Below are 26,901 nucleotides of genomic sequence, written 5' to 3'. Positions count from 1 at the left end.
TCCAGTAGTTTCATGGTCATCATTACTGATACTAGCTCTTTATTCCAGATTTTATTTTAATTAATTGAATTTAAATTCCCCAGCTGCTGTGGCGGGATTTGAACTCATGTCTCCGGATTATTACCTCTGGATTACTAGTCCAGTAACATAGCCACTATGCTACCGTACCTGTAGAATTGTTGCTATAAATATTTGGAGGGTTAATTCCCTTGTCTGGGTCCCTGGTCTGGCATTGCTGAAATCACCACAATAAAGGGATCTGGAAGAGTACAATGCTCTCTGTGCTGTAATCTCCAGCGCTGCTTCCATACCCAAATCGATACAAGCAACATTCATGCAAAAGTGATTAAAGCTTTTTAGCAAATTCTGCAACTTCCATAAGGCTGGATTCCACACTCAATCCTGCACACTGTTTTATTTTATTTCTAGACTAAAGGAATGAAATAAATACAAGTGATCATTCAGTTCCAACAATGGCACAAATGACCTGACAACAAGGCAGAAATCTATTAACCAGCATTACAGTTAAAAAGACAATACAGTGTAACTTCTAGACATTGGGCTGACAGCACAGGATACAGTTAAATGCTCAGGTACAGGCACTGGCTCCCAAAGTGCTTTTCCAAGGCCACCCACCAGAAGATCCATATTTTACTGTGTCTGCTCAGCAGGCAGCCTGAGCAGTTCTGGCACATTTATTTGTCACCAACTGTTGCTTCAGCAGCATCAACCTACTGGTTGAATATTGTGTTTCAAGATAACTACAGGCATATCTCACACTGGCCATCACTAGCCACCTCCTGATTTCTTGTTTTAACGCTGTTCAGTTCAATAATTGTTTAGAATCTGGTAACAGACTTGTGCCAGCAGATACAACAAAGTAAACAGATTCTGGTTGATTACCCTTGTATGGTCAATTCTTGTTGAGGTCCCACATCTTCTAAGAACTGGTTTGAGACTACTCAAAATCACACATGACTCTTACAGCTAGGGAAAAAGAGACAGAGAGAGAGGGAAAAAAGGGAAGCACACACCAGCACAGACTTTCACTTCATCAGCCTGGCCTGGATTTGAACCTAAATCCTGATTATACTTTTGGTGCATTGGTTAACACACTCACATCAAATGCCTTTATTTTAAAAAGTAAGGACTTTGTTAAAATAGCACACACAAGAATTTGACACAAATGTGTTAACCAATCTTAGCGTTAAAGATGAGTTTCTCCCCGATGAGTTTCTCCCCGAATTCAGTTAATAATATCCTTTTTTTTTATGAACTATATCAGTTTCTAAATTCATCACTTCAAACTGTTAATATTAAGATCTCATTTTAGATGCAACATCTACACAGTAAGATCACATTTTCACGGTGTTTTAGTAGAGAAACCAATTTAAAACATTTTAACTGCCATGCAAGATTAGAGAAAGAGAACAAAAATGAATTCTCTTGTTAAGCATTCACTGTCATTTTGAGAAATTAAGGTCATACCTTGTGTAAATATTGTCCACAATGCCAATCACAGCTTCTTCTGCAGGGACATAGGACCCAATTTGTGCCATGACAGTGATCAGTGCCACTTGTCGAATATAAGAACTCTTTCCTCCCATGTTGGGTCCAGTAATTACCATAACTCTCTGTCCATCTCCCTGAAAGGCAACATCCAACAAAAGTAATGATCAGTGGACAGTTCAACAGCAACTCACCAGCCTCAAAGCAAGTCCTGGACATTCATGCTCATTTACTACACTCTACTTTTGTTCTTTTCTAATTATTGATCAAGATTTACTGTTATGCTAGTAGAAGTAGCCTTAAGCACTAATCAATGAGCAACCAAGCAATTCATTGCAATGGTTTCAAATCAGAGGGCCAGTCTAGGCAAAGAGGACTCCACTTTGCACCTACACAACTGGAAAAATACTAGTACCAGAGGCACAAAAATCTATAGTTGAAATCTGAAATATTCACTCAGATAGAAGAACTCTTGGTTCTATTTGATTAGATTTGAACAGCTAATCAACCTGAGCTGATCAAATTTTAATGCAACAGTGTCAGGGTATTAAGAAGGCTTATACCATGTGAAGATGTGATAATGTAATCTTCATAAAGTATTTTTTCATACTTCATGGAAATTTCAACAAAACTGAACATACAGCACTACAGGGAGGGGCTGGCAGAAGAAGGAATAAAAAGGGGGAAAAATATTTCACAGTGACATAATCATAGCCAGTTCACAATCCCATCAATTCAGTCACCGTACAAAATTAATTGTAACACAGCAAGTTACCCATGAAAACCCAAGCAATACAACCTGCACAAAATACTGTCTGTGTCACTGCAAATAACAATTAACATATAAATTTTAATGAAATACAAAAGAAAGCAAATAAAAAATTGCATCAATATATTGTTTATTTATTCATCTGTAGTGTTTTCCAGAGTCATGTTTGTGGCATATTTTTCAATTATGTTTGTATCCAAAGGTATCATTTAATATTAGTCAGCAATCCCCTTGGCAACTTAATTAAATTTACAACCGGGGTTGATTTTCTGATCAGAAAGCATGGGTTCACCTATGGAAGCTGCCTTTTATAATGATGGGAAAAAATTAGACAACAGATACCTTGATCTGAGCACCAGAGAGAATATGCCAAATCCACTCCAAGAGTTTACATCTTGAAAGTTACTACATACCTCACTATAATTAAGTTGTACAAAATGCGTGGAAGAAGTCTGACTTGTTCTATATACTGTGGATAATGTAGCCGCCTTTTTAAAAGGTGTGCTAGAATTGCTGGGTGACGTGCCTGGGAAATAAATTCCATCAACATCTCCATACACGTTCTAACGTGTATCAAATAACCTTTCATTTTATTTGGTGGAAAATATAGACATAAGTGGCTTCAACTTTTTTCAGTATTGTGTGCTGAAGCCAAATTTTTTGTGAAGTACTCAAACGATACATCAGGAAGGGAGGAGTTGGCTCCATGTTTCCAGTCATTCAGTTTTGTTCTCATTGACCTCATCCCCACCCATTGATCTAGTTTTTTTTTTAAATACACTAAAGTGAACTGAGGTTGATGCGGCATCTGAGAATTTCCACAAGCTCAAATCAACGCTCACAACAGGTGCGGTTTCCTGATAGCAAGTTTTCATTTTTTTTAAATTAGGCAACTTTCCCAGCAGTTAAAAGTGCCTGGCATTGAAATGAAACTTACATCACAGACAATGAGAGTTAAATGAGAAATTATTATGACACAGGATTTTCCTGACGATATTCTGTGGCCAATTTGAAAACTATTAGCAGCAGTTGGAATAAGAAATACAGTGATTTTATTCATAAGATATTATTTTCCATCAACCTTCCCACAAAAATCAAATCCGCATAAATCCACAATTTTTAAAACCCTTCCAATGGATCTAAATTGGAAGAGAAGGAAAAGCTGCAAATAGAATTGATAGGTGTGAAATGCTCCAGATTTTAAACATTCTCTTCTGATCTCCAAGTCATAGACTTCACAACACAGAAGAAAGCCATTCAGCCCATTGTGCCTACACTGGCTGGAAATATAGAGACAGAGAGGTTTATGGAGGGAATTCCTGAGCTTAGGGCCTCAATAACTGAAGGCACGGCCGGCAAAGGTGAGGCGAAGGAAGTGCGGGATGCACAAGATGCCAGAGTTGGAGGAACGCAGAGATCCCGGAGGGTTGTAGGGCTGGAGGAGGTTACAGAGATAGGAAGGAGCGAGGCCACGGAAGGGTTTGAAAACAATGATTAGAATTTAAAATGCGAGACGTTGGTGGAGCCAATGTAAGTCAGTGAGCACAGAGATGATGGGAGAACAGGACTTGGTCCAAGTTAGGATACAGGCAACAGAGTTTTGGATGTGCTTAAGTTTACGGAGGGTGGAAAATGGGAGGCCGGCCAGGAAAGCACTGGAATAGTCGAGTCCGGAGGTAAAAAAAAGCATGGATGAGGGTTTCAGCAACAGATGGGCTGAGGCAGGAGCGGAGACGGAGGTGGAAGTAAGCGGTCTTTGTGATAGAGACAGAAGTTATAACTACTAATATCTATGCATGAGAGGGACAGAGACAGAAAGAAAGACACAACTAGAGGGAAAGGCTGACAGCCAGTTCCCTTCCTCATTCTAACTTGATTTCTTTCTTTTAAGAAAAGAGTTACAGACTGAAAGCACACAACGCCAGAACTGTGAGGTTATACTTATCAGGAAAGACTGAACAGGCTAGGGCTCTTTTCTCTAGAAAAGAGAAGCCTGAGGAGTGACCTAATAGAGGTCTTTAAAATCATGAAGGGGGTTGATAGGGTAGACGTAGAGAAGATGTTTCCATTTGTGGGGGCGACCAAAACTGGGGGCCATAAATATAAGATAGTCACCAATAAATCCAAAAAAGAATTCAGAAGAAACCTCTTTACTCACAGTGTGCTTAGAATGTGGAACTTGCCCACCACATGGAGTAGTTGAGGCAAATAGCATAGATGCATTTAAAGGTAAGCTAGATAAGCACGAGGGAGCAAGAACTAGAAGGTTTTACTGATAGGGTTAGATGAAGAAGGGTGGGAGGAGGCTCGTATCAGCACAAACACCGGCATAGACCAGTTGGGCCGAATGACCAGTTTCTGTGTTGTAAATTCTATGTAATTCTAGGTAAAGGCTTTTTGAGGGAAAAAATAGGAATTGAGGGGGAGAGGGAAGCTGGTTGAGGGGGAGGGGACCTCTAGCTTCTTGCCACTTGCCCTTGGGGATGGATCAAGTGGATTGGTTCAGGCTGCGATGGAGGATTCAGAGTGCAATGAATGACAGCAAAGCAATGGGGAGGGAGGATACAGGCAACGTGCAAATAGTTTAACAAGGGAACAAGGAGGGGGCAGTGAATAGGTGACAGGAAGAGGAAGGGGTATTAGGAAGGTGACGGGGAGAGGGTGCGATGGGAGAAAGGGAAGCACAAATGTTTAGGGGAGGGAATGAAAGGCAGTCGCTGAGGGCCACCTTTTTCTTGCATGTCCACCACAAATGCGGTCTGCAACACTGGTAGCTCCTTTCTCTGCCACACCGCTTACCACCACCTCTAACCCAGAAAGGAAAAAAAAAAGACAGACAGAGAAGCAAAAAGAAGGGAGAGAGAAACAGAAGCAGAAGAGACAAGATATGAGGAAACACCACTTTGGAGGAATATTTGAGAACAAACTTTAATGTAGATCCTTAACATTATACATTGGGATATGTTTACCTCTACCCACTGTTGACAAAAAGATCAGTGAGCGTATATAGCAGGGAGCCCCCTCCCCTCCCACTTTATACTCACATCGGTGTTTTCAATATCAACAAAAGGAATAAAATATACTCTGATGCACTTATTTTAAGCCACAAGTGACAACATGACACGACTGAAAATACAGCATTCCACAGGATAAAGGACAGAGATGTGAAAATCGATTCTACCCGATCAACCCGGAACACGTAGCAATTTAATTGCAAAGCAGGGAACTGAAAGATTTAGCTGAATACTCACATGTAGTTCAGTGCTATTTGGAACATACTGCTCCTGTTCTCCCATAAGAATGTCAATCACAGGGTGCCTGCCATTCCTGATCACTATTTGTCTCTCCTCTTCCAGCACAGTTGGTCTGTACAAATGACACAATGTTTTTAAGCATTATTTAATAATAAAACATCTCGTCCTCTATATTCAGTAAAAGCATTCACACTATTAATTTTTTGGGGTTTATTTTAATTGTAAAATAGAAGTCAACAAGTACAAGCCATCCAAAGAACAATTAGATTTGTGGATGTTTAGATCTAACAGGGTGTACTACTGTAAAGTCTGTGTTTTATCCACCCCCAACCAACCAAAGAGGTCAGCACAAGAATCAGAGAACATTAAGCATCAGAAAGAGGCCATTTACAGCAGTTTTTTTCTCTGCATGAGCCAACCAGTCTATTCCACTCTCCTGCTCGGTCCCCATAACCTTTAATATTCCTCTTTTTCAAGCAACTATCTAATTTCCTTTGAAAAGAATTTATGGACTCTGTTTCAACAACAGTTTGTGGCAGAAAATTCCATTCTAATCACTTGGTGTAAGACATTTTCTGACTTGCCTTTTAATTCTTTTTAACATTATCTTATATTTGTGCCATCTCATTATTGTCTCATTGATTAGTGGAAACAATCTATCACTATTTATTTAATCATAACCCTTCATAAACTAGTTAGCAGTAATGCACAACTCAGCTGCTCTTCAACAATGAAGACTTGGTCCATTCTTTTGAGGTAGTGATTTTTGTTTGAGGGCCACTGATTTTAATGCGACTTTGAGAATCAATTTTCACGTCTCTGTCTATTATTCTGCGAAAACCATAAATCAGTAACCTTCTAAGAGATCTCTTTAAAAGGCAATTGGCTCCTGAAATGCTTCTTAGAGTCATAGAGTTATACAGCACGGATAGAGGCCCTTCAGCCCATCGTGTCAATCATCGTGAAAACATCGCTTCTCTGTGTCTATCTCTCACTCTGTCTACGTGTAGCGCCCTCTCCGCCTATCTCACAGGTATCAGTAATTAGAATATTTACATTTTCTAACTAATAAACATGGGTGATAATCAAACCCTCTGTTTTGAAAAATAAAACACGTCCTTTTTAAAAAAAAATTCAAGTTAGGATGAGGAAAGACATTATTTCTCGCGCAGATTAATGTTTTCTGAAGTTTAAAGGGTACTATTAAATGTTTTAAGAGTACTAGTAAATTGCCTGTGGTATTATCCACAGTCAGTTGATAACTACACTATTTTTAATATATCAGATGGCAACAGAGTTGGGAGAGAGATTTCAGAAACTCATTCCCCAGTGTCACCTACTGGCCAGAGCTTCCAACTACTTCATTATGAATAACTGTTTACATACAGGATTTCCACTCTTGATGGTTGCATAGATAGTTTCAATACTAACCGTTGACATAAAAGCATGGCCAGGAAGTGCGTTCGTACACAAGACCTTTGCTAATATATAGATTATTCTGAACCAACAAAAGCTGCACCAGGTATGTAATGAGTACAGTCTATCATATTTTTCCTCTTCCTCCCTCTCACACTCTTGGATACACACACCTTAGCCGCTTTTTTTTTAAATCTATAAATTTAACCTGAATAAAGCTTTCGAAATTTTTCCTCTAGCTTTTCTACAAATAATTTTGAAAAACAACCAAACAGATTTTGTTAGAGAGACTGAAAGATAAGCATCCTATGATTTGACGAGTTAAATCCTACTGATACATCCTGGGAAATTGCGCATATTGTATATGCTCAAATTCACAGAATTGCCTTTTGCTCACACTTTGGATAAAAATATTGCCCAAGGCCAGGCTTTTAGAAGAGGCTGAGGTCTTCAAGTAAAAACTTTAGGTAAGATATTAAAAGAAATAAAAAAGACATTTCAATGGGTAAATTTAATCATAGTGAAGTATGCAATATTGATTTTTTTTTTTAAAATTGTGTTTAAAACTTCATTTTGAACATTAGAAATTTCAGGTACTGAGAAAAATGCCAGCTGACTTTTTTTTCCAAAAGCATTTTAAGTGATTTGATTGATTCATTAACAAACCATGATGAAAAAAGTGGACATGTTGATTTAGGGTTATGTCATTATAAATGTTTATGTATGGTTTTCCGTTATAAATATTGACATAAGCAATTTCAATGTTTATATATAAAGCATGATTCCAAATCACGACACATGAAGTAATATTAATGGACAGGGAATATGCACTCTATGTAATATTTTTAATAATACGCTTGTCAATCTCCCATGATATCACACAGGGAGAGTCAAGACCTGTACAGTGTTGAAGTTTTATCTCTATGTTCTCAAAGAATGTGAAAAAAATACACATAAAAGAGTTTACAGCAGTAGCTGCTACGACAGCAACATGCAGATTTTAAAAAATGGAATAAACTAAAGAGTTTAAATTGAACAAAATGTGTTACCGGATGATTTACACAAAGTTAGGAGTTTTAGCAAACAGCAAGAAGGACTGAAAAAGCAGAGGACATAAACGTTGTTGTTCCAGGATTCCTACCAACCACGAAAGCTGTTGCTGACCAAAATAACGGAAACACAGATTTCAACATCTGGTACAAGAAAGAAGAATCTACGATGAAGCTAGTTCACTGAATGACCAGGGCTTCGCAACAAACGTTGTATTCACCCAAGCAAAGTAGTTGCAAAACTTTTTTCTGCCAAGGTGGAGGAAGCATTCAGGGGTTCTTTAAAGTCACCAGGCCAGAGGGCAAAATACACATCCTAAGAAATGACAATGCGAGTCCAACGACAGACAATGCCATTTTTAAAAATGAAAATTTTAACTCACCTCTAAAGTTGGACCTACTACAAAAGGATTAAATCAGAGAACTAAATTGTTCCAAATGATCTGGGTATTTTATTGAGTGCTTCTAAAAAAAGGCCAGAAGCACTAGAAATAAATTAACCAAACTACAGCTATATGCTACTTTTGAAAACCATGAACTATAGCAAGTTTTGAGATTAGAGGTGAGGGAGTACCTTGGGGGTTCAGGCCACTTTATTCTAAGATTTAAAATATGAAGCTGCAGCACGTTTAGAGATGATATTATGCTGGTGCCACATTTTTTAAAAAGCTCAGTTCACAGAAATAAAGGGTAACACAGCGGTGGTTAAATGGAGAGACAGCTGGGTACGGAAAACTTCTACTCAACCAAAAAATTGGATAGCAGTTAGCCCTAATAAAAAAAAAGTATTAGGCAAGCTAAAGTGAATCTTGAAAGGGGGATACAGTAGTAGAAAATAGTCAAAATAATGGGAAAGCATTTTTTGCTAATGTTAGGAGTCAGGGGTCAGTTAGACAGCAAATATGACCATTGTAGGAACACTTGGGGATGATTATAAATGATACCTGCATTGACTTTTTGCTAGAGCAATCTTAAACTAATCCCACTTCTCTGTGCTCCCCAATAGTCCCGTACCTTCCTCGGCTTCAAATGTTTATCTACTTTTCTCTTAAGAGATTCATTTCTGTTTGTTCTTGGGATGTAAGGGGCATTGCCAAGGCAGTATTTATTGCCTATCCCTAGTTTCCCTGAGGGCATTAAGAGTCAACCACAGTGTAGGACTGGAGTCATGTGTAGGCCAGACTGGGCAGGAGTCATGGTATCACTTGCTTGCATGACATTAGTGAGCTAGTTGTTTTTTTTTTAAAATGACAGTCCAGCAGCTTATCAAATTACTAAATTTAATTTCACAACTTGCCTCAGTGGGATTTGAATTTGCATAGTTTTCTATTTTATGGTGCCATTTTTGTGTTGATGTGCACCCAAAACCACTTTGCATAAATGCAAACAAGACAGTCTAAGTGCAACCCTAGATATTGAAGCAACCAGAGTCTTGTCCCCATAAATAATGGTCATGAGGATTTGCCAATAATTTTACTTTGTCCTATCATCACAGAATGCATAGGCCATTCTGATGTCCACATTGCACAATAGTGTCTTTTCAAACTTACAGATAGAAAAGGGGAATAATGACCTCTGAGGTGAAATGCAATTCTAACATCACCTTCATAAAGAATTTGATATGTGCACAGATCCTCTCATTCTAGTGTTATTTGAGGCAGAAAGCATCAACCAACAAGAGCTGCAAAGGACTAAATGTTATTGAAACAATAGCAAAGGACGGCGTCAGTCTTCCATAACAGCTCGTCGGATCCATGAAATTCAGAGACTCAAAGGAAAGCTGCGTTAATCTGTGCAATACAACCAGGGATCAAGGATTTTATTTCCCAAGGTCTAATAAACCCAGAGACAAGGGATGCAGTCCCAATCAGTTTCCTCGCACATGAAAGTGAAGAAACAGAAATCTGTTCTATATATATTAAGTGAACTAAACAAAGCCCGCAACTGAGCAACTCATCAGCATTCCCTCTGGGTTACACAGAATGGAGGTGTATGCAATTGGTATGGTCAGTTTAGATTATATATTACATGGGATGGCTCAGCATTGACATACTGCAAAAAAACAGTTGCACAGCAATATAGAATCATATGGAATGTTACAACACAGCAAGAGGACATTCAGCCCATCACACCTCATAATTTATCTCTGATATCTCTATCAAATTTCCTCATAATCTTCTCTGTTCTAATGACTATAGACCCAGTTTCTTTACTCTGTCCTCATAACTAAACTGTCATCCCTGGTATCATCTTAGTGAACCTCATCTGCAAACCTGCGTGGCCTTGGCAACCTTCTATGACTGGACATAATATTCTCATTGCAGGGTAACTGATGATCTACATAGATTCAGCATTACCTCTTCACTTTTGCATTCTATGCCCCTATTTATAGAACTGGGGATCCCACTTTTCTTTTTCAGTTTTATCAACCTGCTATCCCACGTTTAAAGATTTGTATCTCTGAACCATCAAGACTGTCTGTTCCTTTTTAAGTTTTACCATTTTGTGTGTATGCCCTCTCCCTATTTATTCCATTTCTCCACATCAAATTTAATCATATTTTCTTTAAGCCATTTACAGTCCTCTTCAAAGTTAACCACCCTCTATTTTTGTGCTACCTATACCCAAGTTAGATAATTCATATATATTGAAAAGAGCAATGATCCTAACACTGGCCCCTGGGCACACCAGTGTTTACATCGTTCCAGTCCAAAAATAAATCCAAGTAGTTGCTATGGTCCACGGGCTGTGGATGTCTGTAGAAGGCCCAGAATCAGAGATGGAGTGAGAGAGAAGTCCAGGAATTACATAGAATGTACAGCACAGAAACAGGCCATTCAACCCAACAGGTCCAGGCTGGCATTTATGCTCCACACGAGCCTCCTACCTCCTTATTTCCTCTAACCCTATCAGCATACCCTTCTATTTCTTTCTGCTTCATGTGTTTATCTAGCTTCCACTTAAATGTATCTATGCTGTAGTGCTGAAGACTTGTGCTCCAAAACTAGCCGCGCCTCTAGACAAGCTGATCCAATACAGCTAGAACACTGGCATCTACCCGACAATGTGGAAAATTGCCCAGGTATGTCCTATCCACAAAAAGCAGGACAAATCCAATCCGGCCAATTACCGCCCCATCAGTCTACTCTCAATCATCAGCAAAGTGATGGAAGGTGTCGTCGACAGTGCTATCAAGCGACACTTACTCGCCAATAACCTTCTCACCGATGCTCAGTTTGGGTTCCGCTGGGCCCACTCGGCTCCAAACCTCATTATAGCCTTGGTCCAAACATGGACAAAAGAGCTGAATTCCAGAGGTGAGGTGAGAGTGACTGCCCTTAACAGGCAGCATTTGACTGAGTGTGGCACCAAGGAGCCCTAGTAAAATTGAAGTCAATGGGAATCAGGGGGAAAAGTCTCCAGTGGCGGGAGTCAGACCTAGCACAAAGGAAGATGGTAGGGGTTGGAGGCGGCCAATCATCTCAGCCCCAGGACATTGCTACAGGAGTTCCTCAGGGCAGTGTCCTAGGCCCAACCATCTTCAACTGCTTCATCAATGACCTTCCCTCCATCATAAGGTCAGAAATGGGGATGTTCGCTGATGATTGCACAGTGTTCAGTTCCATTCCCCACCCCTCAGATAATGAAGCAGTCCGTGCCCGCATGCAGCAAGACCTGGATAACATCCAGGCTTGAGCTGATAAGTGGCAAGTAACATCCACGCCAGACAAGTGCCAGGCAATGACCATCTCCAACCTTCCCCTGACATGCAACATTGCCGAATTCCCCACCATTAACATCCTTGGGGGCACCATTGACCAGAAACTTAACTGGACCAGCCACATAAATACTGTGGCTACAAGAGCAGGTCAGAGGCTGCGTATTCTGTGGCAAGTGACTCACCTCCTGACTTCCCAAAGCCTTTCCACCATCTACAAGGCACAAGTCAGGAGTGTGATGGAATACTCTCCACTTGCCTGGATGAGTGCAGCTCCAACAACACTCAAGAAGCTCGACACCATCCAGAATAAAGCAGCCTGCTTGATTGGCACCCCATCCACCATCGGCGCACCGTGGCTGCAGTGTGTACCATCTACAAGATGCACTGCAGCAACTCGCCAAGGCTTCTTTGACAGAACCTCCCAAAACCACGATTTCTACCATCTAGAATGACAAGAACAGCAGAAGCATGGGAACACCACCACCTGCACGTTCCCCTCCAAGTCATACACCATTCTGAAGTATATCGCCGTTCCTTCATCGTCGCTGGGTCAAAATCCTGGAACTCCCTACCAAACAGCACTGTGGGAGTACCTTCACCACACGGATTGCAGCAGTTCAAGGATGCGGCTCACCACCACCTTCTCAAGGACAATTAGGGATGGGCAATAAATGCTGGCCTTGCCAGCGATGCCCACATCCCATGAATGAATTAAAAAGAAAATGCTAGTCCCCTCAACTACTACTTGTGGCAGCGAGTTCCACATTCTAACAACTCTCTGGGCAAAGAAGTTTCTCCTGAATTCCCTATTGGATTTATTAGTGACTATCTTATATTTATGGCCTCTAGTTCTGGTCTCCCCCGCAAGTGGAAAAAACTTCTCTACGTCTACCCTATCAAACCCTTTCACATAATCGGGTCACTCCTCAGTCCTCTCTTTTCTAGAGAAAAGAGCCCTGCCTGCTCAATCTTTGCCGATAGTCATAACCTCTCAGTTCTGGTATCATCCTAGTAAATCTTTTTTGCACCTTCTCCAGTGGAGACCAGAGCTGCTCACAATACTCCAAGTGTGATCCAACCAAGGTTCTACACAAGTTTAACATATCTTCTCTGCTTTTCAATTCTGTCCCTCTAGAAATTAACCCCAGTGCTTGGTTTACTTTTTTAATGGCCTTATTTAACTGCGTCTCTACTTTTAGTGATTGTGTATCTCTACCCCCAGATCCCTCTGCACCTCTATCCCATTTAGATTCATAATTTTCAAGGAGTATGTGGCCTCCTTATTCTTCCTACCAAAATGTACCACCTCACACTTATATATATTGAAATTCATTTGCCAATTACAAGCCCATTCTGCAAGTTTATTAATGTCTTCCTGTATTTTGTCGCAGTCCTGGTGAGTGAAGGAGAAAGCCTGCGAAAGCTTGTGATTTTCAAATAAAACTGTTGGACTATAACCTGGTGTTGTAAGATTCCTTACATTTGTCCACCCCAGTCCATCACCGGCATCTCCACATCATGGCTCCTCAGTGTTAACTATACACCCAATGGAAGGAAAAAGTCAGAGATAGGCTACATAAAGATGTGGAATGGGTGAAGGTTAGAAGCTTAACACTTAACCATAGCCCAAATCCCAAATTGCTTGCAAGGCATCAGCTCGTACGTAAATATCTTCCAACTGTTATGCAAATGTATCTGGGCCATAACACAGCAAGACATCACAACTGAACAGTAGCAAATAGTAATGAAAACCTAAAATTACAGGTCAAACTAGCATTTAGCAAATTTACAAGTAAAGTTAATATATTCGTGAAAAATTAATTAATTCTAAACAAAATTATAAGAACATAAGAAATAGGAGGAGTAGGCCAATCGGCCCCTCGAGCCTGCTCCGCCATTCAATAAGATCATGGCTGATCTGATCCTAACCTCAAATTTAAATTCATGTCCAATTTCCTGCCCGCTCCCCGTAACCCCTAATTCCCTTTACTTCTAGGAAACTGTCGATTTCTGTTTTAAATTTATTTAATGATGTAGCTTCCACAGCTTCCTGGGGCAGCAAATTCCACAGACCTACTACCCTCTGAGTGAAGAAGTTTCTCCTCATCTCAGTTTTGAAAGAGCAGCCCCTTATTCTAAGATTATGCCCCCTAGTTCTAGTTTCACCCATCCTTGGGAACATCCTTACCGCATCCACCCGATCAAGCCCCTTCACAATCTTATATGTTTCAATAAGATCGCCTCTCATTCTTCTGAACTCCAACGAGTAGAGTCCCAATCTACTCAACCTCTCCTCATATGTCCGCCCCCTCATCCCCGGGATTAACCGAGTGAACCTTCTTTGTACTGCCTCGAGAGCAAGTATGTCTTTTCTTAAGTATGGACACCAAAACTGTATGCAGTATTCCAGGTGCGGTCTCACCAATACCTTATATAACTGCAGCAATACCTCCCTGTTTTTATATTCTATCCCCCGAGCAATAAAAGCCAACATTCCGTTGGCCTTCTTGATCACCTGCATACTAACTTTTTGATCTTCTTGCACTCGGACACCCAGATCCCTTTGTACTGCAGTACTTTCCAGTTTCTCGCCTTTAAGATAATAACTTGCTCTCTGATTTTTCCTGCCAAAGTGCATAACCTCACAAATTCTTATTACTCAGACCTACTTGTACAATGTTCTAAATCTCCAGCAAATGTTTTCTCCCTCAGGTGAGGAGCCGAAAGAGCTGATTTTCCTGGGGTAAATGCTGGGGAGCACAATATGTGTACAGCACACCACAAATGCACTGCACACAGGTAAAAGGTTAGTGCCCTGATTTCCTGTCCAGGCTAATTTTAATATTTGGGACCATCATGGGTTAGCTTACTCATGAATGAACAGGAAATTGCAGGGCTGCTGCAGGAATTAATGGCCTTTGGCTGCTAAAAGGGGCTGGTGCATGCTGAAGGTTTAGGAGAGCGCACGGAGGAAAGATTGGAAGCTATACAAAGTTTCACATTTTGTAAACCTGCAACTTGTTTCCAAATATCCTGAACTGTTTCAGAAAAGTTATTTATGCCAACAGACCGTTTTTTGTATTCAAGTGCCGAACAGGAAGTTGTTGCGGCTACATTCAACAGATAGCTGTCACACAGAATGGCTGGACATATAAAGGGCACCCTGCTTTGATGGTGAGGAAATAGAGCAATTACTGCAGGGAGTGGAGTAAAGCAGGGATACTCTTGACCATAGACTGAAGGTCAAGACTGTGGCCCGCAGATGTCCCTCACAGTGGACCCCTTGCTGCCTTTGGCCTCACGGTACTCGAAACTCTCTTTCCTTTTTTTGGTAGTAATTGTTTTTATGTAGACAGCTTGTGCATAATCTACTATCACCACAAAACAGTGAAATAGGTCTTTTGTGATGTCATAAACTCAACAAGAACCATTAATTTAAATAGCGGTGCCTGATTGTAGCACAGCAATGTGGGCCTTTAAAAAAAATTCACATCAAGTTGTTCAGGGTTAACGTTGTGGGAGCGATGACCCGACATTACAGGTTTCCAGCCTTATTTCCGGTTTGTTGCGTTTCCTGCTCAGGCGCTGAAGCATTACGGCAAGAAAAATCTGCCCATAAGATTCAATTGACAGGGATTTAGATTCTTTCCCACTGCCTGCAGCCTTTCTTTACACCACCCAACTCCTCATTGACTTATGTTTTTAGGTTTCTTTTACCCTAGATATTTTTGACTTCCATGTTTCAGACTACTTAAGGTGTCAGCCTTGGCTCAGTGATAGCAATCTCGCCTCTGAGTCAGAAGGTTGCGGGTTCAGGTCCCACTCCAGGGACTTGAGCACATAATCCAGGCTGACACTTTTAAACATAGAAGCATAGAAAATAGGAGCAAGAGTAGGCCATTCGGCCCTTTGGGCCTGCTCTGCCATTCAAAATGATCATGGCTGTTCGTCTAACTCAGTACCCTGTTCCCGCTTTTTCCCCATATCCCTTGATCCCTTTAGCATTAAGAAATATATCTATCTCCTTCTTGAATACATCTAATGACTTGGCCTCCACTACCTTCTGTGGTAGAGAGTTCCACAGGTTCACCACCCTCTGGAGTGAAGAAATTTCTCCTCATCTCGGTTCTAATTGGCGTACCCCGTATCCTGAGACTGTGACCCCTGGTTCTGGACTCCCCAGCCATTGGGGACATCCTCCCTGCATCTAGTCTGTCTAGTCCTGTTAGAATTTTTTTATGTTTCCATGAGATCGCCTCTCATTCTTCTAAACTCTAGTGATTTAGTCAAGTTGGGTGAGTCGGCAAGTACATGGCAGATGCAGTATAACGTGGATAAATGTAAGGTTATCCACTTTGGTTGTAAAAACAGAAAGGCAGATTATTATGTGAATGGTGATAGATTGGGAAAAGGGGAGGTGCAACGAGACCTGCCATCATACGTGCAACGAGACCTCCTCATACGTCAGTCCTGCCATCCCAGGAATCAGTCCGGTAAACCTTCGTTGCACTCCCTCCATGGCAAGGACATCCTTCCTCAGGTAAGGAGACCAAAACTGCACACAATACTCCAGATGTGGTCTCACCAAGGCCCTGTATAACTGCAGTAAAACATCCCTGCTCCTGTACTCAAATCCTCTTGCAATGAAGGTCATCATACCATTCACCTTCCTAACTGCTTGCTGCACCTGAATGCTCACTTTCAACGGCTGGTGTACAATGACACCCAGGTCTCATTGCACCTCCCCTTTTCCCAATCTATCACCATTCACATAATAATCTGCCTTTCTGTTTTTACAACCAAAGTGGATAACCTTACATTTATCCACGTTATACTGCATCTGCCATGTACTTGCCGACTCACCCAACTTGTCTAAATCACATTGGAACCTCTTTGCATCCTCCTCACATTCCACCCCAGCTTTGTGTCGTCTGCAAACTTGGAAATGTTACATTTAGTTGCCTCATCCAAATCATTGATATATATTGTGAATAGCTGGGGCCCAAGCACTGATCCCTGTGGTACCCCACTAGTCACTGCCTGCCACCCAGAAAAAGACCCATTTATTCCTACTCTCTGTTTCCTGTCTGTCAACCAATTCTCAATCCATGCCAGTATATTTCCCCCAATCCCATGTGCTTTAATTTTGCACACTAACCTCTTGAGTGGGACCTTATCAAAAGCCTTCTGAAAATCGAAATACACCACATCCACTGGTTCTCCCCTATCTATTCTACTAGTTACCTCCTCAAAAAACTCCAGTAGATTTGTTAACCATGATTTGCCTTTCATAAACCCATGCTGACTTTGTCCAATCCCGTTAATGCCCTCCAGGTGTTCTGTTATCACATCTTTTATAATAGACTCTAGCATTTTCCCCACTACTGATGTTAGGCTAACTGGTCTGTAATTCTGTGTCTTTTCTCTCCCTCCTTTTTTAAATAGTGAGGTTACATTTGCCACCCTCCAATCTGTAGGAACTGTTCCAGAGTCTATAGAATTTTGGAAGATGAACACCAATGCATCCACTGTGCAGTACTGAGGGGGTGCTGCAGCGTTGGAGGTGCCGTCTTTCGGATGAGATGTTAAACTTAGGTCCCGTCTGCCCTCTCAGGTGGGCGTAAATGATTCCATGGCATTATCGGCATGGATGGTGGAAAAGAAACCTTAATGGGTTCCAAGGAGGAAATAAGACAGGTTCTGGTCAATAAATGGGATTCAGAATCATTAGAAATGTGGTAGGTGGGCTACATGGACCGAAGGTCTTCCCCTACCTGAAACTGTTACCATGTTTTCCAGTAAGTTCATTTTTTCACAGCTTATATAATTGAACAAGTGCACATTTTGGAAAAGTTAAGGACACTCAGTGCTCTGAAAATGCTTTTAGTTCTCACCCTTTATCAAAAGCACTTTTTCGATGTTAGTCTCGTATTAAAATATCTTCTTGAAACTAATTACACAGCATGATACACAATTACCTACAACCATATGGTTTAGGGTTGATTAAGTATAATATGAAGCTACAGTATACCATTATCATCAATTTACAATTTCCTATCCTCCTGGTGCCATTATGAAATGATACACTATTAGGAAGAAATGCACATTTCAAAAGTGGACTAAAATCAGACACGTTGATTCAGGGGTAAGAACCGAAGGTCATGAGTTCAAGCCCCACTCCAGGACATAAGCACATCGTCCAGGCTGACATTTTAGTGCAGTACTGAAGGAGTACTGTATGGTTGGAGGTGTTCTCTTTCAGATGAGATGTTAAACTGACTTCCCTCTCAGGTGAACGTAAAAGATCCCATGACATAGAATCATAGAATCATAGAATCATAGAAGTTACAACATGGAAACAGGCCCTTCGGCCCAACATGTCCATGTCGCCCAGTTTATACCACTAAGCTAGTCCCAATTGCCTGCACTTGGCCCATATCCCTCGATACCCATCTTCCCCATGTAACTGTCCAAATGCTTTTTAAAAGACAAAATTGTACCCGCCTCTACTACTGCCTCTGGCAGCTCGTTCCAGACACTCACCACCCTTTGAGTGAAAAAATTGCCCCTCTGGACCCTTTTGTATCTCTCCCCTCTCACCTTAAATCTGTGCCCCCTCGTTATAGACTCCCCTACCTTTGGGAAAAGATTTTGACTATCGACCTTATCTATGCCCCTCATTATTTTATAGACTTCTATAAGATCACCCCTTAACCTCCTACTCTCCAGGGAATAAAGTCCCAGTCTGTCTAACCTCTCCCTGTAAGTCAAACCATCAAGTCCCGGTAGCATCCTAGTAAATCTTTTCTGCACTCTTTCTAGTTTAATAATATCCTTTCTATAATAGGGTGACCAGAACTGTACACAGTACTCCAAGTGTGGCCTCACCAATGCCCTGTACAACTTCAACAAGACATCCCAACTCCTGCATTCAATGTTCTGACCAATGAAACCAAGCATGCTGAATGCCTTCTTCACCACTATTTTAAAACAGCAAGGGAGTTCTTCTGATGTCCTGACCAATATTTATCCCTCAACAAAAGCAGAATATCTAGTTATTTATCTCATTGCTGTCTGTGGGACCTTGCTCTGCGCAAAAATGGCTGCTGCATTTCTCTACATTACAACAACTTACATTTATATAGCGCTTTTAACGTAATAAAACATCCCAAGGTGCTTCACAGGAGCTATCAAACAAAATTTAACACCATACCACGTAAGGAGATATTAGAACAGGTGACCAAAAGCTTGGTCAAAGAGGTAGCTTTTAAGGAACATGTTAAAGGAGGAGAGAGAGGGAGAGAGGTGGAGAGGTTTAGGGAGGGAATTCTAGTGCTTAGGGCCTAAGTAGCTGAAGGCAAGACCAATGGTGGAGTGGTTAAAATCGGCGATGTGCAAGAGGCAAGAATTGGAGCAGCGCAGTGATCTCGGAGGGTTGTAGGGCTGGAGGAGATTACAGAGGTAGAGAGGCCACAGAGGGATTTGAAAACAAGGATGAGAATTTTTAAAATCGAGGCTTTCCCGGACCGGGAGCCAATGTAGGTCAGTGAGCACAGGGTGATGGGAGAACGGGACTTGGTGCGAGTTAGAACATGGGCAGCAGAGTTCTGGATGAGCTCAAACTTATGTATGGTGGAAGATGGGTGGCTGGCCAGGAGAGCATTGCAATAGTCAAGTCTAGAGGTAACAAAGGCATGGATGAGGGTTTCAGCAGCAGATGAGCTGAGGCAGGGGAGGAGATGGGCGATGTTACGGAGATGGAAGTAGGTGGTCTTGGTGATGGAGCCGGTACGTGGTCGGAAGCTCATCTCACGGTCAAATTAAGGTTACCAACAGTCTGGTTCAGCCTGACAGTGGCCAGGAACAGGGATGGAGTCGGTGGCTAGGGAACGGAATTTGTGGTGAGGACCGAAGACTATGGATTCTGTCTTCCCAATATTTAGTTGGGGGAAATTTTTGCTCATCCAGTACTGGATGTCGTACAAGCAGTGTGACAAATCAGAGACGGTGAAGGGGTCAAGGGAGAGATAGAGCTGGGAGTCATGGAATCATAGAAATTTACGACACAGAAGGAGGCCCATTCAGCCCACATGATAAGACTGGCCAAAAAAGAGCTATCCAGCTTAATCCCACTTTCCAGCTCTTGGTCCATAGCCTTGTAGGTTACGGCACTTCAAATGCATATCCAAGTACTTTTTAAATGCGGTGACGGTTTCTGCCTCTACCACCCTTCCAGGTAGTGAGTTCCAGACCCCCACCACCCTCTGGGTGAAAAAAGTTCTCCTCAGCTCTCCTCTAATCCTTCTACCAATTACTTTAAATCTATGCCCCCTGGGTGTTGACCTCTCTGCAAAAGGAAATTGGTCCTCCCTATCCACTCTATCTAGGCCCATCTTAATTTTATACACCACAATTAAATCTCCCCTCAGCCTTCTCTGTTCCAAAGAAAACAACCCAGCCTTTCCTCATAACTAAAATTCTCCAGTTTTGGCAACATCCTCGTAAATCTCCTCTGTACCCTCTCTAGTGCAATCACATCTTGACCAGAACTGTATGCAGTACTCTAGCTGTGGCCTAACTAGTGTTTTATGCAGTTCTAGCATAGCCTCCCTGCTCTTATATTCTGTGCCTCGGCTAATAAAGGAAAGTATCCCGTTTACCTTCTTAACCACCTGATCTACCTGTCCTGCTACCTTCAAGGATCTGTGGACGTGGACTCCAAGGAACCTCTGTTCCTTCAAACCTCTCAGTATCCTCCCATTTATTGTGTATTCCCTTGCCTTGTTTGCCCTCCCCAAATGCATTACCTCACACTTCTCTGGATTGAATTCCATTTGTCACTTTTCTGCCCACCTGACCAGTCCATTGATATCTTCCTGCAGTCTACAGCTTTCCTCCTCACTATCAACCACATGGTCAATTTTTGTATCGACTGCAAACTTCTTAATCACGCCCCCTACATTTAAGTCTAAATCATTGATATATACCACAAAAAGCAAGGGACCAAGTACTGAGCCCTGCGGAACCCTGCTGGAAACAGCCTTCCAAACACAAAAACACCCTTCGACCATTACCCTTTGCTTCCTGCCTCTGAGCCAATTTTGGATCAAACTTGCCACTTTCCCTTGGATCCCATGGGATTTTACTTTCCTGACGTCAGCGTCAGTGAACATGTGGGCCCTGATGTTGTGTTTCGGATGTTACCGCCGAGGGGCAGCATGAAGATGAGAAACAGGAGGGGGCCAAGGATAGATCCTTGGGGGACTCCAGAGGTAACAGTGCGGGAGCGGGAAGAGAAGCCATTGCAGGTGATTCTCTGGCTACGACTGGATAGATAAGAATGGAATCAGGCAAGCGCAGTCCCACCCAGTTGGACGATGGAGAAAAGGCGTTGGAGGATGGTGCGGTCAACTGTGTCGAAGGCTCCAGACAGGTCGAGAAGGATGAGGAGGGTTAGTTTACCATCGTCACAGTCACATAGAATGTCATTTGTGACTTTGATAAGAGCCATTTCAGTACTGTGGCAGGGGCGGAAACCTGATTGGAGAGATTCAAACATGGAGTTGCGGGAAAGATGGGCACGGATTTAGGAGGCGACAAAACGTTCAAGGACTTTGGAGAGGGAAGGGAGGTTGGAGATGGGACGGTAGTTTGCAAGAGTAGAGGGGTGAAGGGTGGGTTTTTTGAGGAGGGGGGTGATGACGGCAGATTTGAAGGGGAGAGGGACAGTACCTGAGGGGAGGGAACTGTTAACAAATCAGCGAACATGGGGGCCAGGAAGGGAAGATGGATGTTCAGCAGTTTGGTAGAAATAAGGTCGAGGGAGCAGGAGGTGTGTCTCATGGTTAAGATGAGCTTGGAGAGGGCATGAGGGGAGAAAGGAGAGAAACTAGAGAAAAATGAATCTTCAGGGCTAGGGCAGGGGTTAACCGTAGGGGAAGTATGGCTTGGTGGGCGAGGGGAAGGGAGAAAAGCAGCAGAGGCAGCTGAACGGATGGTCTCAATCTTAGTGACAAAGTAATCCATGAGCTCCTCGCACTTGTTATTGGAGGTGAGGGTGGAGGAGGCAAGGGAGAGGAGTTTAAGAAAACGGTTTGTAATGAAGAGAAACCGGGGGTTATCTTTACATTCCAGGATGATCCTGGAATAGTGAGCAGTTTTGGCAGAGGAGAGCAGGACCCAATAGTACTTTATGTGGTCCAACCAGATCTGGCGACGAATGGCTAAACCAGTTGTCCGCCATAAACCTTCAAGTCTGCGTTCCATTACATTACAAGAGTCACTATTCATTGACTGTGACGTGTTTTGGGTGTCCTGAATTTGTGAAAGGCACTATATAAATGCAAGTTCTTTCTTTCTAGAGCAGAAACTGTAAAGAAAAATAGGGATAGGCAAATGCCACGCAAAGAATTGCTTTGGAATAAGAGAATGAGAGCAAGAAATAAAGGAAACCTCAAGAGGAATAGCAGAAAGAGACATAAGACAAGATTACAAAACCATTTTATTACCTGGTATATCCTCCTTGCTTAGCAACTGCTGCCAATGAAAAGACGCAGTCAATGGTTGCCAGGTGACCGATTGCCTTTCTTATTGCATGATAGTGTTCAGCAAACTGACTGCACATGAACAGGAAGAGAATATATTAAGAGAAAATCAGTTACCGAAGTGCAATAAATATTCCTCAAACAAGTTACTATCCATCCATTCTGTGTATCCTAGTACAGTATTTAAACTATCTTACTTCCAAAATCTAATGTGATTTTGTGTATGTAAAGTAGTCAATTGAATTTGTATTTTCCTCAAACTTGAGATATCAAGATTTTTCAATTGGACATTTAACTGAAAAAACGGCAATTTTCTTTGTCTAGTTCAATCTTATTCAGGTTGGTTCACTTCATTTCAGTTTCTAATATTGAAAAAAATTCTACAACACTTCGGAGATGAACATGTTTGCAGTTGTCTTTCTGATGGGACGTTAAAGCTGCCTGTTCAGATGGACAAAAAAGATTCCATGGCACTATTCAAAAGAGTATCAGGGGAGTCTGGTATCCTGGTCAACTTTAGCCAACAAAACAACAGTGACTACCCTTCAAAATCAATTGATTGGCTGTGAAGTGCTTTGGGGCATCCTGAGGACGTGAAAGGCACTACATAAATGCAAGTTCTTTCTGTTCTTTGTTTATTATGGGCATTCTGGGGACAAGAGGGGTGCTATATTCTTTCATTGACAGAAGACACACACAGCTACGGGTGATTGCTGAATGCATTGCAATGTAGTGGCTGTAAAAGGGAACTTTAAAATCTAGGGTGTGGAAGATCTCACAGATATTCCCCGTTCCCCCTTCCAAAGTGACTCTCTCATTTCCACATATCCACTTTCAAACAACTGTAGTACTCCACTATCTATAAGCTTCAACAGTACAGTTTTTATATAATGCCAGAGCCTCAGTGCTATAAGAAACAATAACCCCATAGCGCCCATTTTATGCCCGTATAACGGTTGCAACAAGGTCCCATTTTTACCCCTTGGACTTCTTGGCCTTGTAAGGAGAAAAATGAGATGAGGGGCTGCTAATGTAGAAAGGATACTAAGTTAAATAGAAAAGATTAATCCTGTGGACTATTTCAAGTTAAGCTATGGCTGTTGGACAAGGGGAAATAGATACACAATAACAAAAGGCAAGTTCAGGATCAATGTCAGGAAGCACTCTTCATACAAATAGTGATTAATATATGGACGAGTAACACAGTTAGGGTAATGGAATTAGAAACATTGGAATCATTCAAGAGGCAACATGGTGTTCTGGTGATAGGATTATAGGTTTCTTGGAATTTCATGGGCCAAAAAACCTCATCTGTACTTGTGTCTTCAAAACTTTTCATGATACTTTTCAATAATACTTAAAGCACAATTGATATTTCAGAAGGAGGAATGGCAGTCACTCCAGTCTTGAAGAGCTGAGCACCATTTTTGTTATAACCGAATCATTATATTTTAGCAATTTAAATCATTTAGTCAGACTGTGATGACATCCCCATGTTGTGTGTTTATAAACAAAGCTCAAGAGCAATCCTAGCAATTTACAGAGGTGTCAAAATCCTTTAAATTGATATTTTTGAAGTGTATTTTTGGCTAATGGAACTAGAAGGATCCTTACTGAAATCACATCCATGCCACACAGCCCACCCAATTTGTTTAAACTGGAGACCTTTGAGGGTATTTGCTGCAGCCTCGTGAGGGCATGCACCTTCTTTATTTCCCTCATGCCACGTACCACATCAACTGATGCTGAACTTGATCAGCGGACGGGATGAACATAAGAGCAGTCTGTTACATTTGTGTTCCAAGCTGCGATACTACAACACCACATTTAAACCAGAACTATTAAAACTTTAGGGTTTTAACAAGTACTGATCTGCTGGCAAACATTGCCAATAAATTGCTCACTCCAGTTACTGATAACTATTTCATTCATGTTGGATATTTCTGTTGATTAATTTGCAACCAAACCATTTTTTTCTAATACCAAACTCTGCCAATATTATAGTAACTGCTTAACATGAAATATACATAAAGGTGCAACTATTCAATTAGTAATAAACCCGAAATGGTAATTTCTCTATTTTATTACTGTATTCCTTGCTTCCCAAAGCTGCACGAGCAGTTTACACTTTGGGATCTTGAATTACACACCCAGTTTTTTTAAAAATGTAGGTGCAGTTGATCAATGTTTTAATTTAATTTTACATTTCCATTGTCTAACTTCTTTAGTTCTATAATAACCAGGCTAATAAACAGTTTCACTTCTAACTTGATACCCTAGACATACTCCAGCAATTTTAGCCACTCTGTGTGGCTGTCAAGGACGAGCTGCTCTCGAAGCTGGCACAGACGCTTATACTGCTCCACAATGAATGGGGTATGGAAACGGCTGACGGCTTTTGTGCTGCAGATCAAAAAGAAACAGAACCAAGGTTACTAAAGTAATCAGTTATGTCACTAGTGGAGGAAGACAGATTCACAGTGACTTCTTTCTGAATTAGCCTTGAAAAGAATGAATGAAAAAAAAATAAAAGTGGCGTTACACAAGATCCACTTTCTGTACTGTTCATTATACCATAGGAAGCACGTGGTAACTAAGGTGCACACACTTCAAAATAGGTCTGCACAATGAATAGATGAGCTTTGAAGCAGAAGCTTAATTTAATATCAGAACCTTCCTCTCATCTACTAAAATGAATGGGCATAGTGACCAGACAGCAAAACAGTTGCAATACTAAACGTAGAATTCTCAATCAGCAGGACAAGTGATTTGTTCCTGCAAGCTTTTCATTACGACACAGAAACCAGTATTCCTACCGTCTCCAGGATTTTTTAAAATATAAAATTGCAGTAGTCAGGCCACAAATCACACAGCACTCAGTAAGTGTAGAAATTTGTGGGATGTTGTGCTTAGACAAACCACTTACCCCATCAGTCAGTAAATAGATTCACACAATTTATCACACTGGGTGTAAACGGATAACCTCTTCTAATCAGACATTCATTTCTTATTCTAATAAGAAAAGGAAGGAGAAGAGGAAAGAGAAGAGGTGAAAGAGAAAGAGACAGACAGGACAGAAAGAAAGGACAGGAAGCAAGATAAACAAAGACAGGCCAGAAAGAAAGAGACAGACTTGCATTTATATATATTTATTTTTACAGCCAACAAAGTACTTTTTGAAGTGTTGGCACCGTTGTAATGTAGAAGACGCAGCAGCCAATTAGCACACAGCAATAGTGATAATGTTGTAGAATATAATATTTTCTAATTTACATTCTGTGATATTACAAAACATTCAGGTGAGAATGTAGGCAATTCATCGATGCTGAACATTGCTCCCCATCTTAGTATTGAGAATATTTTGTTGCTGTAGGATTCTTTAGTTAGAGAAACTACATCCATCTTTGACTCCCTTCAACTAGTCCTGGATACATCCAGTAACGTAATTCACCAAAAAAGGCCCAACAACCTTTGGTAAAGAGGGAGCATAGCACCATAATTTTCAACATAAGTTTGTAGAAATTCAATATATCTGATATTATAGATCTTAGAAATGAACATGTTTCCAATCCTTTTCTCACTAAAATGTGATGATCTATTAAATATATGGATGATCTATTAAATATACATGCTGTGACATAATCAGAATTGTCTGTTTCCTTACATTTAAATGGGGTCTGATCTAAACAGTAGGTAGCCTCACTGATCCAACTAGCAGGGGCTCCTTGTGAGATAAAGAACTTGTTTGTTCAATGATGATGACACTGAACCAATTAACCAACAAACATGTTTGGCTTGTCCACGTGAAATGTTTATCTCTCACTGGGGAGGTGTACATTCCCTGTTGTATCTGTGGAAAGCAGTCAACTGTTTTGATGGGGAGTTATAATTGGATTTATGCACAAACTAGTGATTGTTTCCTGAAGAAAAGAATCTCCCAACAAACTACCTATGTTTATCAGGAAGTTGCACAACATTATTTGGTTTGAACAAAATATAAAAATCTGCAGATTCTGGAAATCTGAAACAAAAACAGAAAATGCTGGTAACACTCAGGTCAGTCACCACCTTTAGACAGAACAGAGTAGTTAACGATTCCAGTATGGACATTTTGTATTTATTTGAATGACCTAGGAAAGGCGACTATTCAGATTTTCCACAAGTATTGCTTTTGACACCTATAGTGTTAAAAGCAATTCTTGTAAAAGAGTCCAGGAGTGCTTCCAAGGCTGGCGTCTGGGCTGTTTGTGGCATTCTCCTCTAAAACTAAGTTTTAGACAGGTGGTGGGGGAGGGTGGAAAACAGGCCAATTAACCATGCAAGAAGTAGTTTGCTCGTCCAGACAAATCAACTGAATCAGAGCTATGCTTATTAAGGGCGAGTAATCAATTATTTACAATCTCTTTATGTTTATATTAAACTTAAAGTACTTTTAAAGGAAAGGAGTTGCATTTATATTACATAGAATTAACAGCACAGAAACAGGCCATTCAGCCCAACTGGTCTATGCAAGTGCTTATGCTTCACACGAGGAGCCTCAGACCCCTCTTCATCTCACCCTATCAGCATATCAAATAGCGCCCTTCATGATCTCAGGATACTCTATGAGCGCTTTACAGCCAACAGTGTAGTCACTGAT

The 26,901-nt window shown here is 41.2% G+C and overlaps 1 protein-coding gene across 1 annotated transcript in view; it reads right to left on the bottom strand.

The window, feature by feature from the left end:
• The window catches only part of msh3 (mutS homolog 3 (E. coli)), a 292,863-nt gene that overhangs the window by 136,839 nt on the left and 129,123 nt on the right, over nucleotides 1-26,901 (bottom strand). Inside the window, exons 17-20 of the mRNA XM_067982781.1 lie at nucleotides 24,549-24,665; nucleotides 22,227-22,334; nucleotides 5,530-5,644; nucleotides 1,489-1,646 (exon numbers count right to left, since the gene is read on the bottom strand). Coding sequence (XP_067838882.1) covers nucleotides 1,489-1,646; nucleotides 5,530-5,644; nucleotides 22,227-22,334; nucleotides 24,549-24,665 — 498 coding nt within the window. The remainder of the gene's footprint in view (nucleotides 1-1,488; nucleotides 1,647-5,529; nucleotides 5,645-22,226; nucleotides 22,335-24,548; nucleotides 24,666-26,901) is intronic.

This window comes from Heptranchias perlo, chromosome 4, assembly GCF_035084215.1.
Source record: "Heptranchias perlo isolate sHepPer1 chromosome 4, sHepPer1.hap1, whole genome shotgun sequence".
In the NCBI taxonomy this organism is placed as follows: Eukaryota; Metazoa; Chordata; class Chondrichthyes; order Hexanchiformes; family Hexanchidae; genus Heptranchias; species Heptranchias perlo.
Note: the sequence above shows the minus strand (reverse complement) of the source record. Positions and strands in the feature narration are given on the sequence as shown.